This window comes from Podarcis pityusensis (genome assembly GCF_964106645.2).
Source record: "Podarcis pityusensis genome assembly, chromosome: 16".
Classification (NCBI taxonomy): domain Eukaryota; kingdom Metazoa; phylum Chordata; class Lepidosauria; order Squamata; family Lacertidae; genus Podarcis; species Podarcis pityusensis.
Genome location: NC_138041.1, coordinates 25,662,800 through 25,678,712, shown reverse-complemented (window position 1 = coordinate 25,678,712; position 15,913 = coordinate 25,662,800). Strand labels below are relative to the sequence as shown.

General features: G+C 45.7%; 1 protein-coding gene across 5 annotated transcripts in view; it reads left to right on the top strand.

The window, feature by feature from the left end:
- AIFM3 (AIF family member 3) overlaps positions 1 to 15,913 on the top strand; it is a 50,940-nt gene that overhangs the window by 16,275 nt on the left and 18,752 nt on the right. For 2 of the 5 annotated variants that reach the window (XM_080986292.1, XM_080986294.1), the window contains exons 3-9: positions 7,162 to 7,329; positions 10,750 to 10,963; positions 12,585 to 12,694; positions 13,210 to 13,319; positions 13,869 to 13,913; positions 14,842 to 14,938; positions 15,787 to 15,899. In XM_080986292.1, the coding sequence (XP_080842418.1) occupies positions 7,162 to 7,329; positions 10,750 to 10,963; positions 12,585 to 12,694; positions 13,210 to 13,319; positions 13,869 to 13,913; positions 14,842 to 14,938; positions 15,787 to 15,899 (857 nt within the window). The remainder of the gene's footprint in view (positions 1 to 7,161; positions 7,330 to 10,749; positions 10,964 to 12,584; positions 12,695 to 13,209; positions 13,320 to 13,868; positions 13,914 to 14,841; positions 14,939 to 15,786; positions 15,900 to 15,913) is intronic. The other 3 variants (XM_080986296.1, XM_080986295.1, XM_080986293.1) reach the window with 2 other exon arrangements.

The following is a 15,913-nucleotide window of genomic DNA, read 5'->3' as shown; positions in this document are numbered from 1 at the left end:
AAACTATCCAATCACTGAACGTCACTTTCGATCCGTTATTTGCATAACTATCTACAGTATCCCCCTGCTGGCCCAGGGTGAGAACTTCAGTACATAACAATAGTCCTGCTCTCTTCTCCCAGCTGGAGTCTGCCACAGTTTAAGAAGGATCTTGACAAGTAGGGATGTGTGCAGAGGAGGGCAACCAAGATGATCAAGGGTCTGGAAACCAAACCAAACAGTTGAGGGAGTTGGGTCTGTTTAGCCTGGAGAAGAGAAGACTGAGAGATGATATGAGAGCCATCTTCAGATATCTAAATGGCTCTCTTATGGAACATAGGGAAAGCTTGTTTTCTGCTGCTCCAGAGAGGCAGACCCAAACCAACGGATTCGGAGATTCCGACTAAACATTAGGAAGAACTGTCTGACGGTAAGAGCTATTTGACAGTGCAGCAGACGTTGGATGGGCCTTTCTCAGGGACATAGCTGTCAACTTTCAGATTTGAAAATAAGGGATCAGCAGCCTCAAAAATAAGGGATCAGCAGCCTCACCTGTCCCGGGGACAGTCTACGGGATATCTAACAATCCGGGATAGCAGTGGGAAGCAGCAGGAAACGGCGCTGGAATAAGGGAATTTCCCACAAAAAAAGGGAAGGTTGACAGCTATGCTCAGGGATTCTTCAGCCGTGCTTCCTGCCTTGCAGGGGGGTTGAACTAGATGACCCTTGGCGTCCCTTCCAATTCTACAATTCTCTGCGGCCTTTTGCTTTGCTTCATCTGTTGTTTTGCAGTTGGGCCTGCTTTGAGGGTAATAAAAAACACTTGCATCACAACTTTAACGTCAAGAGATTACAGCTGACTTGGACTCTGTGCTCATGAATCCAAATTCACACCTATAAAGTTCTGATGAGGCCCATTCTAAAGAATCACTGCCTTTAACTTTCCCTTGAATTGCTTTGACATTTTTTTTTTTTTTTTTAAACTCGTATTTCTACTTCCATTTTAGATCACTTTCCTTAAGGTGGGGTAAGAGCATTACGGCACTTAAGCCTGTGTGTGGGGAGGTTGTCCCATCAGGTGCTGCTACAATCCTGCTCTTGACACCGGAGAATAAATTTCTAAGAAGTAAGAGGTTTACCAAAACCACGTTCTTTAACTTTTCTTCAATCCGATTGGCAGGGCAGAGTTGTCCTTGGACTCTGTTCTGAGAGGTAAAGCCCTCTTTGGAGTTACTAGGGGAAAACGTTGGCTATGGGAACACAGCTGGCAAGTGTTTAATCCATGGCATGTGACTGTGTTTCTTTTTTTGCTTATTGGCCCATTGGCTGGCTTCTTTGAGGCCTCACAGGATTTAACTGGAGCCAGGGCTCACTCAGCCCTGCAATGCATAAACCAGCATTGCAGGGGATTGGACTGGATATTACCTTTGCGGGTCCCTTCCAACTCTCCAATTCTATAATTCCCATCTTACCCATACATGCAGATTTTGTACAAATTGGTGTCCTCTTCCAGCCTCTTTTTAAAGGGGTGGGGATGCATAAATGGCTACCCTACTGAGAGCAATGTGGCCCCTCTGCTCCCAGTCCTAAGGCCTTGGCCCAGCATACCTAAAGGAGCGTCTCCATTCCCATCATTGTTCCCGGACACTGAGGTCCAGTTCTGAGGGCCGTCTGGCAGTTCCCTCCCTGCAAGAAGTGAGGTTACAGGGAACCAGGCAGAGGGCCTTCTTGGTGGTGGCGCCTGCCCTGTGGAACGCCCTCCCATCAGATGTCAAGGAAATAAACAACTATCTGATTTTTAGAAGACATTTGCAGGCAGCCCTGTATAGGGAAGTTTTTAATGTTTGATGTTTTATCGTGTTCTTAATATTCTGTTGGGACCCACCCAGAGTGGCTGGGGAAACCCAGCCAGATGGGCGGGGCATAGATAATTAATTATTATTATGGTTATTATTACAAAAGAGGTGTCCTGTATCCCTGCACCTCAAATTGCTCCACCCAACTCCCTTGCAGCAGACTGCGGTCAGGCCCCTTCACACATTCAATGGGACACACGTTCGGGGCTGGTGAGGAGGATTGTGGGAACTTGTACCTGCAACTCAAATGTGTGTCTTAGCAAATGGTGTGAAATATTCCTGCTTTTTCTTTTTTTAAAAGGCTTATTCAAAGGAGGGGTGCATCACAATATATACACAAAGCCCCTTTCCAAGAGAAGGTGTGCTGAATCACCAGTTCACATTGCTAGCGAAAGAGATAAGCACTGAAGTACCCTACTCAATGTGGGGACACGGGTGGCGCTGTGGGTTAAACCACAGAGCCTAGGACTTGCTGATCAAAAGGTTGGCAGTTCGAATCCCCACGACGGGGTGAGTTCCCGTTGCTCGGTCCCTGCTTCTGCCAACCTAGCAGTTCGAAAGCACGTCAAAGTGCAAGTAGATAAATAGGTACCGCTCCAGCAGGAAGATAAACGGCGTTTCCATGTGCTGCTCTGGTTCGCCAGAAGCGGCTTAGTCATGCTGGCCACATGACCCGGAAACTGTACACCGGCTCCCTCGTGATGTTGTGACATTGCATGTGTGAGCCTCACACCTCCTTCCCTAAGCTGGGCAGAAGCTTCGCGGGCTTTGGGAAGGCTGTGCCAGGCCATAATACTTTAACTTACCCAGAACATTTAGGGGATTAGCCTAGTCCCCCTAGTCCACTGAATGCAAGGTAAAGGACCCCTGGACAGTTAAGTCCAGTCAAAGGCGACTATGGGGTTGTGGTGCGCATCTCTCTTCAGGCAAGGGGAGCTGGCGTTTGTCCACAGACAGCTTTCCGGGTCATGTGGCCAGCAGGACTATACCACTTCTGGCACAATGGAACACTGTGACAGAAACCAGAGCGCACAGAAACGCAGTCTACCTTCCTGCCGCAGTGGTACCTATTTATCTGCTTGCACTGGTGTGCTTTCAAACTGCTAGGTTGGCAGGAGCTGGGACAGAGCAACAGGAGCTCACCCTGTCGCGGGGATTTGAACTGCCGACCTTCTGATCAGCAAGCCCAAGAGACTCAGTGGTTTAGACAGAATGCACAACACTGCTACTCAAGCATCAAAACGTTCCTATCCCCGTTGTGAGATCCTTTTAGTTCGGGACCGGGAAAAGGGCAGAATGCAATGTTATGTTTTTAAGCTGCCTTATACTGAGTCAGACCGTTGGTCCATCTAGCTTAGTATTGTCAACACTGACTGGCAGCAGCGGGTTTCAGACAGGGAACATTCCCAACCCTTCCTGAAGATGCTGGGAGCTGAACCAAGTTCTGCATGCAAGCCAGCTGCTTTGCCTCTGAGCTACATCCCTTTTATGCCACATGGAGTATGTTCACTGTGTGCATACGGGAGCATCAGGCCAAAAGCCATTCTAGTCCAGCATCTTGCTCTCACAGTGGCCACCTAGATGCCCGTGGGAAGCCCACAAGCAGAACCTGAGCACAAGAGCCCTCTCCCCTCTTGTAGTTTCCAGCAACTGGCATTCAGAAGCATCAATTCCTCTTACTGCAGAGGCAGAGTATAGTCACCATGGCTAAGAGCCATCGTTTCCTACCAGGAAGCCAGCCAAGTTGGTGGCCATCTCTGCCTTCAGTGGGAGTGAGTTCCACAGGTTAATTACACGCTACACAGTTGGGCAAAAGGGACGTGGGTTGCGCTGTGGGTTAAACAACAGAGCCTAGGACTTGCCGATCAGAAGGTCGGCGGTTCGAATCCCCGCGACGGGGTGAGCTCCCGTTGCTCGATCCCTGCTCCTGCCAACCTTGCAGTTCGAAAGCATGTCAAAGTGCAAGTAGATAAATAGGTACCACTCCGGCGGGAAGGTAAACAGCATTTCTGTGCGCTGCTCTGGTTCGCCAGAAGCGGCTTAGTAATGCTGGCCACATGACCCGGAAGCTGTACGCCGGCTCCCTCAGCCAATAAAGCGAGATGAGCGCCGCAACCCCAGAGTCGGCCATGACTAGACCTAATAGTTAGGGGTCCCTTTACCTTTACCTTTACACAGCTGGGCAACTGAGAACTGCAGACCTTTTCTTATTGATTGTCCTCAGATAATCTTCAGGGGGGAACCTGGGTCAGCGTGTACTTTACTTACGTGGTAATCGGAAAAACAAAGATTGAAGTCAAGACACTCGCTCAGATCTCCACGGTGTCTAAAGTTTACTTTAGACTTAAGTGCAGCACCCTTTCACACCTCTTGTATTCTTAGCTGTTAATGTTTTATCTGTCTGCCAACCTGGTTACATCTGAAATGGAGAAATAGAAATGCAAGGTGGAAAGTCAAGGCAGTGATTTATTTGTTTGTTTAGAAGGGGGAACACCAGAACTTTACAGCCCGGGGTGGGGAAATTTGGATTCAAGGGTACAGAGTCTGATCCAGCAGAGTTCTTTTGTTCCATCATCGTATGATTCATTTGCTTCCTTGTAGAGACACGGGTGGCGCTGTGGGTTAAACCACAGAGTCTAGGGCTTGCCGATCATAAGGTTGGCGGTTCAAATCCCCACAACGGGGTGAACTCCCATTGCTCGGTCCCTGCTCCTGCCAACCTAGCAGTTCGAAAGCACGTCAAAGTGCAAATAGATAAATAGGTACTGCTCCGGCGGGAAGGTAAACGGCGTTTCCGTGCGCTGCTCTGGTTTCGCCAGAAGCGGCTTAGTCATGCTGGCCACATGACCCAGAAGCTGTACGCCGGCTCCCTCGGCCAATAAAGCAAGATGAGCACCGCAACTCCAGAGTCGGTCACGACTGGACCTAATGGTCAGGGGTCCCTTTACCTTTCCTTAGAGAAATCAGGGCCTTTGGAATTATACTTGTTCCGCATTTGTAAGAACTCAATCTTTTAGTGTTGAACTTTGGAACTCTCTGCTTATTGATATCAGGCAGGTGTTTTTGATGTACTCTTTTTGGTGCCTGCTAAAAGCAATTTCACTTAGACAAGTCTACCTACATGTTTAGAAAGTTGACGCGAATCTTACTCTGCTTTGAGTCTACCGCTTTTTAAAAACTTTATGAAAGTTTTATTTTATTTTTAAAATAATTTTTTATTGGTTTTACATATAATCACATTACGTAACATCATATCCTCTTATTTTATCTCTTTGGCTCAACTGAGCCTAACGGCTTCCCTCCCTCCCGTCTGATGGTTTACAAAATTTAAATTTGCATCTTTACATTTCGCTCCATTTCCTATCCTTGTTATATCATTACCTAAAATATTGTATTACTTACTTTATGAAAGTTTTAAATTAATGTTGTTAATTTTTCTTAGTGATAATGTTACTGTTTTTCAAAAATCACTTGAGGATTATTATTATTATTATTATTAATTATTACTGCCCTATACCCAGAGGTCTCAGGGCGGTTCACATAATAAAATCAAGATATAAAACCACAAAATACATAATAAAAATAAAAACAACAACCCAATAGCCCCCCTTTACCATGAAGTGGTGTGTAATTCTGTTAACCCAACAAAAGGTGTTGATGGGCCATCTGAAAGGACATAGGTGCTAACTTTCTGGGGGCCTGGGTGTGGTAGCACCCACAAAATTCCCCATGAAGGGGCCGGGCACCCACAAATTTTGGTGCCAGGGCCATGCACGCTGCATGGGACCCATGGCCCTGGGTACCTACAGCCAGGAGCCCAAGCTGACACTCCTTTGGCCCTTAGCTGTCAACCGTCCCTTATTTGGCGGGAAACTCCCTTATCCCAGCGCCGTGTCCCACTGCTGTCCCTTATTGATGATGTCCCTTAAATTTCCCAGGTTTCATGCTCGCCCGGCTCGTGGTCCTCCGCCGCGAGAGATCATGCGCTGTCACGAGCTGCCGCGTCTCCGTTTTCCCCCTCAGGGTGGCGGTGGGCGGGCGGACGGGCACCCCCTCTCTTGTGAGACTTCCGCTGCGTTGCCAGGGGAAGCCGAAGGCGGCAGCGGCGGTGGCAGCTGAGGAGGCGGCCTGAGGGAGGAGGAAGAGGAGGAGATGGGGAGGGATGCAGAAGGGCGGCACTTCAGGGCCACCGTGGCACCGCAACCGCCTCATGCCCGGCTCGCGGGCGGCGTGGGCGACAGTCTCCCTCCCTCCCTCTCGGGCGGGGAAGGGCCGATGGAACTCCTTGCGCCAGGACGACGGCAGCCCCGACGTGCTGCTTAGTATACCCTCCAACCAGTGCAGCATCTTAATGTAGTGATTTCCCCCTCTGCATCCCTTTCATAACTCTATTTTTATAAATCATTTGTCCATCCATAGTTCAAATTTTTACTACAAGTTTTCTGTCAATCCTACCAATGTATGTAACGTTTGACAATAGCTTTTCAAATAAATTATAAACTTTCCCCATTTTTTATTAAAGAGGTCCCCTTCCTGGTTTCTAGTTCTGCCTGTAAGCTTTGCCATCTGGACGTCGTTCATCAGTTTTGTCTGCCACTCTTCTTTAGTCGGAGTTGTAGACCCTTAGGATCATCTAGTCCAACCCCCTGCAAAACACAGTCAGTCGCAGCCAAAGCAGCATGGCTTCATCAGTGCCGGATTTATGTATAAGCTAAGCCAAAATCCCTTATTTTGGCTGCTTATCCCTTATTTTCGAGGCTGCTGGTCCCTTATTTTCAAATCTGTAAGTTGACAGCTATGCTTTGGCCTGGAGAGACAGATGTTGCCAAGTGATGGGGGTGTTTAAGGTGATGAAAAGGGAGTCTGGTAGAAGGGGTTCTGGGAAGAAGAACCAGAGAGAGAGGCTGGGATCCATCTTTTGGGCAGGCTGGCTGCAGAGCTGACTGGGAAAGATGCCTTGGAGAGTTCCTTAGCAGGGTGTGCTGGGAAGAAGAAGGAAGAAGATAGACTGGGATCCATCTTGGGCAGGCTGGCTGAAGGCTGGCTCCTGGCTGCACTGCTATAGGGGACAAACCCCTCTTGAAAGGACCATGCTGTAAGATCTGGACTCCCTCCATACAGATTGCAGGTGTAAATAGGTGAATAAACTCTCTGAAGCTGCGACAGTCTCCGCCGTGTCTCAATTCTCCAAAGGAACACAGATCCTGAGCGGCAGGCACCTGACTTTTGTAACAGCATTCTCATTTCAGCAGCGCCTCCGTAACATTCCTGCCCCAGAGGATATGAAACCGCAATCTACTAAAGCTGACCATTTTTAAATCCGCAGGACCGGATAACTCGCGCCCAAATGTTTTAAAAGAATTGGCTGAGGAGCTCTCTGAACCGCTGAGGCTGATTTTAAGTAAATCATGGAATACTGAGGATATTTCAGAGGACTGGAAAAAGGCTGATGTCAGTGTTCCAGTGTTTAAAAAAAGTAAACGAAATGAACTCGGTAACTATAAGTCAGGCACTGTTAACATCAATCCTGGGTGGAAATAATTAATGCATTAAAATGAGGATCCACTTAATCAAATAATTACAGGGTCTTAATACCAATAATTAGGGCTGGCAAGTGATTAAAGCCCTCTCCCATTGATTAATAATTTGCGTTTCATCCAATTCATTATTTGATTAAATCTAGATTTTTGCATATCAGCAAAACCTCAGCAGAAGTGCCTGTTTGAGTTCCTGGAGAATTTAGTTTAACAATTCATAGTTCAAAGGAATATCTAGAATTGATATGGCTTTTTATCATCCAGTACCTCGGGACCAAAAAAGGTTTGGAAAAGGTTTGTTTTTAATCGAAATTGCTCATTAAAATTGGCACCATCGTTGAATCAACCCAGTGGACTGATCAGCCACTGATTAATATCTCCATCACTGATGATCATGAAAATCAATAAGGTTTTAGTGGGGTGTTTTGCCCCTCCCAAGCAAATTTGATACACACTTTGAAATTGGAGTACAAACGTGATTGATGGAAGTTGCTGCTTTAACATTATACACCTCTGTAAAGGGTCTGAAACAACTCAGCATCCCATTCAGTTTGGTCCATCTAAGGGATAATATACCGTATTTTTTGCTCTATAAGACTCACTTTTTCCCTCCTAAAAAGTTAGGGGAAATGTGCGTGCGTCTTATGGAGCAAATGCAGGCTGCGCAGCTATCCCAGAAGCCAGAACAGCAAGAGGGATTGCTGCTTTCACTGTGCAGTGATCCCTCTTGCTGTTCTGGCTTCTGAGATTCAGAATATTTTTTCTTGTTTTCCTCCTCCAAAAACTAGGTGCGTCTTGTGGTCTGGTGCGTCTTATAGAGCGAAAAATACGGTAATTCAGTGCTTTATAATTCTGGATTCATAGAATTGTGGAGTTGGAAGGGACCCTGTGGCATAGCTGTCACCTTTTCCCTTTTCTTGCGAGGAATCCTATTCGGAATAAGGGAATTTCCCTTACAAAAAGGAAAACGTTGACAGCTATGCCCTGTGGGTCATCTAGTCCAACCCCCTGCAATGCAGGAATCTTTTGCCCAACATGGGGCTCAAACCCACAACCCTGAGATTAAGAGTCTCATGCTCTACCAACTGAGCTATCCCAGTTATAAATGTCAAGGTTGCCACTTTTTTTTATAGCATCCATGGGAGCCATTTAAAGCATGGATGGACTGAGAGTTGCTAGGAGACTCCTATTCATTTCCCAGTTGCTGGAAATCACGGGAGGGAAGAGTGCTCCTGTGTTCGAATCCTGCTTGCAGGTTCCAACAGGCATCTGGTTGGCCACTATGAGAACTCTTCTTAAGTTCTTATGCAAAAGCACCTAGCCATGGCAGTGAATCATTTCACCTGTTGTGTCTGAATAAGCAAAGGCTTTCTCCTTTCAGTTTTGTGTGTGTGTCCTCTCACCAGTTATGTGTGTGTGTTTCTGCTTGTCCCTTGGAGCAAAACATCAAACATCCTCAAAATAGCTTAAATTGCAGAGGATCTCCCTAAGTATTTTTTGTCTTACAGCCGAATCTCTCTCTCTCTCTCTCTCTCTCTCTCTGCCCTCACACACAAATTCATGTCAGAAAACTGTGCAAGGGTTATTCTGAGATGGAGCCAATATTTGAAATCAGTCCCCCCTTCTGTCTCTATTCCTCTCCCTCCTCCCTACCTCTTCAAGAAGCCCGTTTGTTTATAAGACCGTGATGTCAGGCTCTGGTTTAGTTTAATTTCCTGCTTGGGGTGTCACCCCCCTCCACCGCATTTCTCCCTTTTCCAGTCATAATTACTGGCATTTATCCAGCAATCTGTGATTTATTTCCCACCACAACTCCCAAACTTGACAGCATTTCAGTGTAAACTTCTCCTGATAAACACATTTTTGTATGCAGCCTTGGCTGAAAATATGCACATTTTTGCAAGCTATTTCCCTTAGTAATATGATGCATATTTTGTATGTTAATTTTCACTCATTTTTAATGCACATTTCCCACTGATACATGTATTAATTGGTTGGTTGCTGGAAACCTCAAGAGGAAAGAGTGCTGTTGTGCTTAGATCCTGCTTGTGGGATTTTTGTTTGGCCACTGTGAAAACAGGAGGCTAGACTGGACGGGCCGTGGGTCTGATCCAGCAGGCCTGAAACTGGTGAATGTTAAGACACTTTGCAAATTATCAGTTGAAATGGTAATTTTTTTGTTTATTTTTTTAAAAAACAAACAAACCCAATACTGCTTAATATCATTAAAAAATCTCTAAAGTGCTTTACAGGAAAAACAAACAAGCAACAATAATAACAATTAAAACAGCAACGATTTCACTTAATATTTTGAGCTGCTAATCTCGTTCAAAAAGAATTACTGCACTGTTCTGAGTTGAAAAGCTTTTGTGCCCAGGCTAATTCTGGGGAATAATTTTCTCCAATTCATTGGCGCTAATTGATATTGATATGGATAGATATAAAATATAGACCATGATATAATGTGCAGTTGGAAACATTGACATTAGGACCCATGGAGGGGATGGCAGGAGGTCTCGAGATTCAGAGAAAGCTCTTTATATGGAAATGTATTTGGTTTTGTTATAAATTTATATTTGGAAAATCAAATAAAAACGATTAAAAAAAAGATATTGTAACCCCATTTGCACAGGCAGTTAAACTTATTTAGTTGTAGTAATTTGGTATAAAGCTTATATGATCATTAAATGACAAAAAAGGCAAACATTCAATAAGATCACCATATATATATACACACCGTATTTTTCGCTCTATAAGACACACTTTTCCCCTCCTAAAAAGTAAGGGGAAATGCGTGTGTGTGTCTTATGGAACGAATGCAGGCGGGAGGCTCTGCTCAGCGCTCCCTTTAAAGAGCCACGTGGAGCATGTGTGCGACTCTTGGGGGGCTTTTCCCCGAGAGCCGCACACACGCTCCGCAAGCTATTTAAAGGGAGCTCAACTCTTGGGGGAGCCTTCATCCCCCTGCCCGGGAGAGGCTGTGCACGGCTATCCCATAAACCAAGACAGTAAGAGGCTATCCCAGAAGCCAGATCCCTCTTGCTGTTCTGGCTTCTGGGATTCAGAATATATTTTTTTCTTGTTTTCCTCCTCCAAAAACTAGGTGCGTCTTACGGTCTGGTGCATCTTATAGAGCAAAAAATACAGTATACTTGGTCCACCCAGCTCCATATTGCCTACGCGGAGTAGCAGCAACTTTCCAGGGTTTCAGGCAGGGAGTCTTTTCCCAAAGACGCCAGGGAATGTGTATCTGGGACTTTCTGCATGCAAAGCAGTTGCTCTACCACTGAGATGACCTACCGATGGGCAGAGCCCAGTGCCGGGAGGGACATTTGACCATGAAATATAACGGAGAGGGTTTCTCTTTGCTTCCGCAGTTGAAGTGAAAATCGAAGTGGTGCTGCCAGAGAAAGAGAGAGCCAAGGAGGAGATGTCGTCCAATGGGAAAGCCAGCCCCATCATCTACAAAGCCAATGGCACTTCTCGCCATTTCCAGCTCGAGGAATACCCGGTCGCCATCAACCCCTACCGGAACCTGAAGGATGTGGTTGAAGCATCTGTTTGTTATGTGAAGGACCTCGACAATGGACAGTGAGTGTAAAGCGACAACGTATCTTAGGCACATTGCGACTGTTACCATACCCTCCGAGATTTCACTGATGGAAATAGGGAAGTCCTATTCAACAACAGCAACAATATTCTAAATTGCAACCCAGCCAAGATGTGTGGGGTATAAATGATAAATTTATGATTATGATTATTAAATCAGGACACTTCCAATATTTTTATCTTTGCAAAATCCTTCAATCCAGTTGTTGTTTGCTTAAATTTGGACCTAAAAGTCCAGTGGGGTGTGTGTGTGTGTGTGTGTGTGTGTGTGTGTGTAAACTTAGCCAACAGATTCCTGTCCCATGCCACAATCTGCATTTTGAAAGTCCTCTCATCTTCAAAACTGGGTTGCTATCTGATGTGAGGTGCTGGTGTTTGATAAGCCCAAGCCCAATGCTTCCCTGGGTATTCAGAGCTACCTGTGTGGGTTTTTGTTCCAGACTTCCTTCAAATATCAGTGGTCAGTTTTTTGTTGGTTTTTTGTTTACCATTTGTCTGTGTTGTCTGTGTTGTCAAACACACTGTGGTTTTTTGTCTTGAATTGTAGCAGGGTCTCCTGTATGCCCCCCTTTCCTGGTGCGGGTTCTTTGTATAATTCTTAACACTATTTCTACAAGGTGCATTTATTTTCGTGTGTGTGTGTCTTTGTGTTATATATATATATATATAAAACATTAAACATTTAAAAAACCTCCCTATACAGGGCTGCCTTCAGACACCATCTAACGATTGTATAGTTACTTATTTCCTTGGCTTGGGGGTCGTGTAACTCCATACCCTCCAGCATTTCTTTGATGAAAATAGGGACATCCTAAGGAAAAGTAGGGCATTTCGGGATCAATTCAGAAACTGGGACGGCTTTTGTAAATCTGTAAACACTTGGAGGGTCCATGTTACATACCACCTGTCCCTCCTTATTTGCAAGTTAGCACATGAGATTTTCATTTAAATCAGCGCCTTCTTTTTCATTTCTTTCTTTTCTTTTTCCTTCTCTTTCTTTTGGCGATATCTCCAGCTTAGGTGGTTTACATGCAGTTTCTCACTTGAAGATACACCAGTATTTATAGTCCCATTTTGCAGATCAGGAGACTGAGGGATCATCCTGTCTTCACATTTCTAGGCACAGGTCTGGGCTTTCCAGATCTGGGTCCAAGCACTTTCTTTTTTTGCCCCCGCAAAAACCTGCTAAATCGGAACAAACAGCAGTCCCTGGGAAACCTAAATTGCCATTTGCTCCGATTCAGCAGTAAAGACTGAGTTTTCCTGTGGAAAGCGGCAGACCAAAAGAAAAGAAAAAAGTCCTTGGATACGGACCAGGAAAATGCAGACTTGTGCCCAGAAAGTGTGGGGCAAAAGGAAAATGTGGATAAGCTCCGAGACTGAAAGAGAGAAGCCTGAAGCCATCTCACAAGATCTGAGGCAAGATTTGAACTGTGGGCCTTCCTGGTTCCTGCTCCATTGCTTAGCCACAGAAGAGCTCCATGTGACTCTCATTCTCAGCAGAACATCCTTGACTTTGCTAGGCTCCCTGTTAATCGTGCACATGTAAAACTCAGGTTTCCTTTGAGAAAATATTGACGCTGTTTTAATTCTGCCTATCCAGGATGCGAGAGGTGGATCTGGGCTGCGGGAAAGCGCTTCTGGTCAAAGAAAACGGGGAGTTCTATGCCATGGGCCACAAATGTCCTCACTATGGTGCTCCGTTGGTGAAAGGTCAGTTTGCCCTATTATGAAAATGACACGTGTTCATTAAAAAAAACAAAACCTTTTCCTAAAACTGCAGTCTTGGGGAGTCCTTGTGCTTTCTGCGATTCTGTCACGGCAGTGCTGGGAAAGGTCGGAATGTGACTTGGTTGCGGAATGCAGAATCTTGGCTTTCGTTTTTAAAAATAAACATGCAAGTTTCTAGCCCTCAAGATGTGCTTGAAAGTGTTTGGGCAACAGCTGTTGAAGGCTTGGATGGGTGGCTGAAAAGAGTATTGTGAAGGCTTGATATCAGTAAGCAGGGAGATGCTGCCACACTAAAATATTGGGTTCTTACAAATGTGGGTGTTCTTTGGCACCTCCAGCAGTTCCGGTTCCATAGGGCTGGGAATGTCCCCTGCCTGAAACCCCGGAGAGCTGCTGCCAGTCAGTGTAGACAACACTGAAGAAAATGGACCAGTGACAGCTTCCTATGTTCCCATGTAGACTCATTTCGACTTGTGTTCCTCACCTTCTTCCTGCAGGGGTTTTGTCCAAAGGACGCATACGCTGTCCCTGGCACGGGGCTTGCTTTAACATCGGCACAGGTGACATTGAAGACTATCCAGGCTTGGACAGCTTGCCGAAATTTCAGGTAAGACCTCCAACTCAAGGGTTAACTGTTAGCATTGAAGTCAGTCAGCCAAGAGGGAGAGAGGGATGGAGATATTATTTGGCTTAGCAACCAGGCAGAGTGGCATGATGTTCCCTGAGATAACACTCTGATTGGCTATGTGGTACTGAGGGAGTTTCTCCTCTGTATGTTAGGTTGAATGTCTCTCTGCTCCGTAGAAGACCTGAAGTAAGAAAGATAAAAACCACTCTTTTCATTTCTCTTCAACTTATACACCATTTTGTTCACGTTCTTTGGGGCGCTTTTATATGACAGTTTGCAGGTGTGAATTGCTTTTGGTGGGGGAATGTGTGTGAGGTATTTTGCCAGTCTGTCTGAATCTCATTTGACATTATTATTATTATTATTATTATTATTATTATTATTATTATCATACCGCCCTTCATCATAAGATCTCAGGGTGGTTCACAGGAAAAAAATACAGGATAAAAACCAATAAATAATAAAAACAAATATGAAAAACTTTGATTATAAAACCATTTTTAAAAAGAAATAAATTTATATTCCTAGGTGAAAATCGAGAAGGAGAAAGTGTACATCAGAGCAAGCAAACAGGTGAGATGACCTTTGAGATCCCTGTAAGGTGAAACCTTACAGCATGTGCCTAAGCCTCTTTTGTTGTTGTTTAGTCGTATCTGACTCTTCGTGACCCCATGGACCAGAGCACGCCAGGCACTCCTGTCTTCCACTGCCTCCCGCAGTTTGGTCAAACTCATGCTGGTAGCTTCGAGAACACTGTCCAACCATCTCGTCCTCCGTCGTCCCCTTCTCCTTGTGCCCTCCATCTTTCCCAACATCAGGGTCTTTTCCAGGGAGTCTTCTCTTCTCATGAGGTGGCCAAAGTATTGGAGCCTCAGCTTCAGGATCTGTCCTTCCAGTGAGCACTCAGGGCTGATTTCCTTCAGAATGGAGAGGTTTGATCTTCTTGCAGTCCATGGGACTCTCAAGAGTCTCTTCCAGCATCATAATTCAAAAGCATCAATTCTTCGGCGATCAGCCTTCTTTATGGTCCAGCTCTCACTTCCATACATCACTACTGGGAAAACCATGGCTTTAACTATATGGACCTTTGTTGGCAAGGTGATGTCTCTGCTTTTTAAGATGCTGTCTAGGTTTGTCATTGCTTTTCTCCCAAGAAGCAGGCGCCTTTTAATTTCGTGGCTGCTGTCACCATCTGCAGTGATCATGGTGGACCAAGTAAAGCCTCTTTACTCAGAAGTAAATCCCACTGAGTCCAATGGATCTTGCTGCTAAGTAAGAACAAATGGGTTGTGCCAGTACAGAGCGCTGCCCAAAGCCAAAACTTTCTCAGGTTTGCTTTTCCTGACCAAAAACAATGTGTGTGTGAGTTGGCAGAGGAGTCGCAGAACTGTAGATTTGGAAGGGACCTTGTGAGTCATCTAGTCCAACCCCCTGCAATGAGGGGAATCACAGAAGTGTGAAAGGTTTTCGCTGACACCGTCTTCTTAATGGCCCCCTTCAGGCTCTTCAGACACAGAGGAGGACCAAGGTGATGGCCAAATGCATCTCCCTCAGCAACTACAACATCAGCAGCACAAATGTACTCATCATTGGGGCAGGTACCGTGAGCCAGAGTTGGGCTCCAAAAGCAGCCTGGGGTGGGATGGGGGGCAGGTGTTGGGTAAGGGGTGGCTTCACTGAAGAGACGGCACCCCCTTCAGGTCAGTTGCTGTACTGCAGGGAGGTTGGACCTTTTCCAGCTCGAGGGCCACATTGGCTATTGGGAAACATTCCGGGGGCCAGAAGTCAGTGGTGGGCAGGGCCAGAGGCAAAACTGGGCGGAGCATTAGATGTGAATTTTGCCATTATTGTTGCTGCTGTTGTTATCATTATTTTATCTTATATACCGCTCACGTTGCAAAATGGTTTGCAACTATACATTTAATCCATAATTAAAACACCAGGCGATCCTCGTTTTGTACGGGGGGACCGTTCTGGACCCCCACACATGTCCATGGGGCCTGCATATTACCCCACTCCACCCCCCATTCTGGCATTTTAGTGATATTTTAGGGGTGTTTTAGCCATGTTTTGGGGTCACTTCCGGGTTCGGAGCCATGCACACGTGTGTGATCGCGCATCAGTCGGACGCGCATCAATTGGCCGTTGCCTGTACACAATATTATCAAGGCATTCTAAATCAAAATATACAATTTATTATTTTATGTCGTGGTTAGAGTGTCAGGCTTGGACCTGGGAGACCAGGGTTCGAATGCCGCCACTCAACTAATGAAACTCACTGGGTGTGACCAGGGACCAGTCTAATCAACCTCACAGGGTTGCTGTGAGGAATAAAAATGAGGAGGGGAGAACGACATACAACACCTTGCTCTCTTTGGAGAAAAAAGGTGGTAATAATAATAATAATAATAATAATAATACACGAACAAATATACTTCTTTCACAGGCCCTGCAGGACTGGTGTGTGCAGAGACGTTACGGCAAGAAGGCTTCTCGGATAGGATTGTGATGTGCACGATGGACAGGAACTTGCCCTATGACAGACCCAAACTAAGTAAGGTTGGTATTCTCCA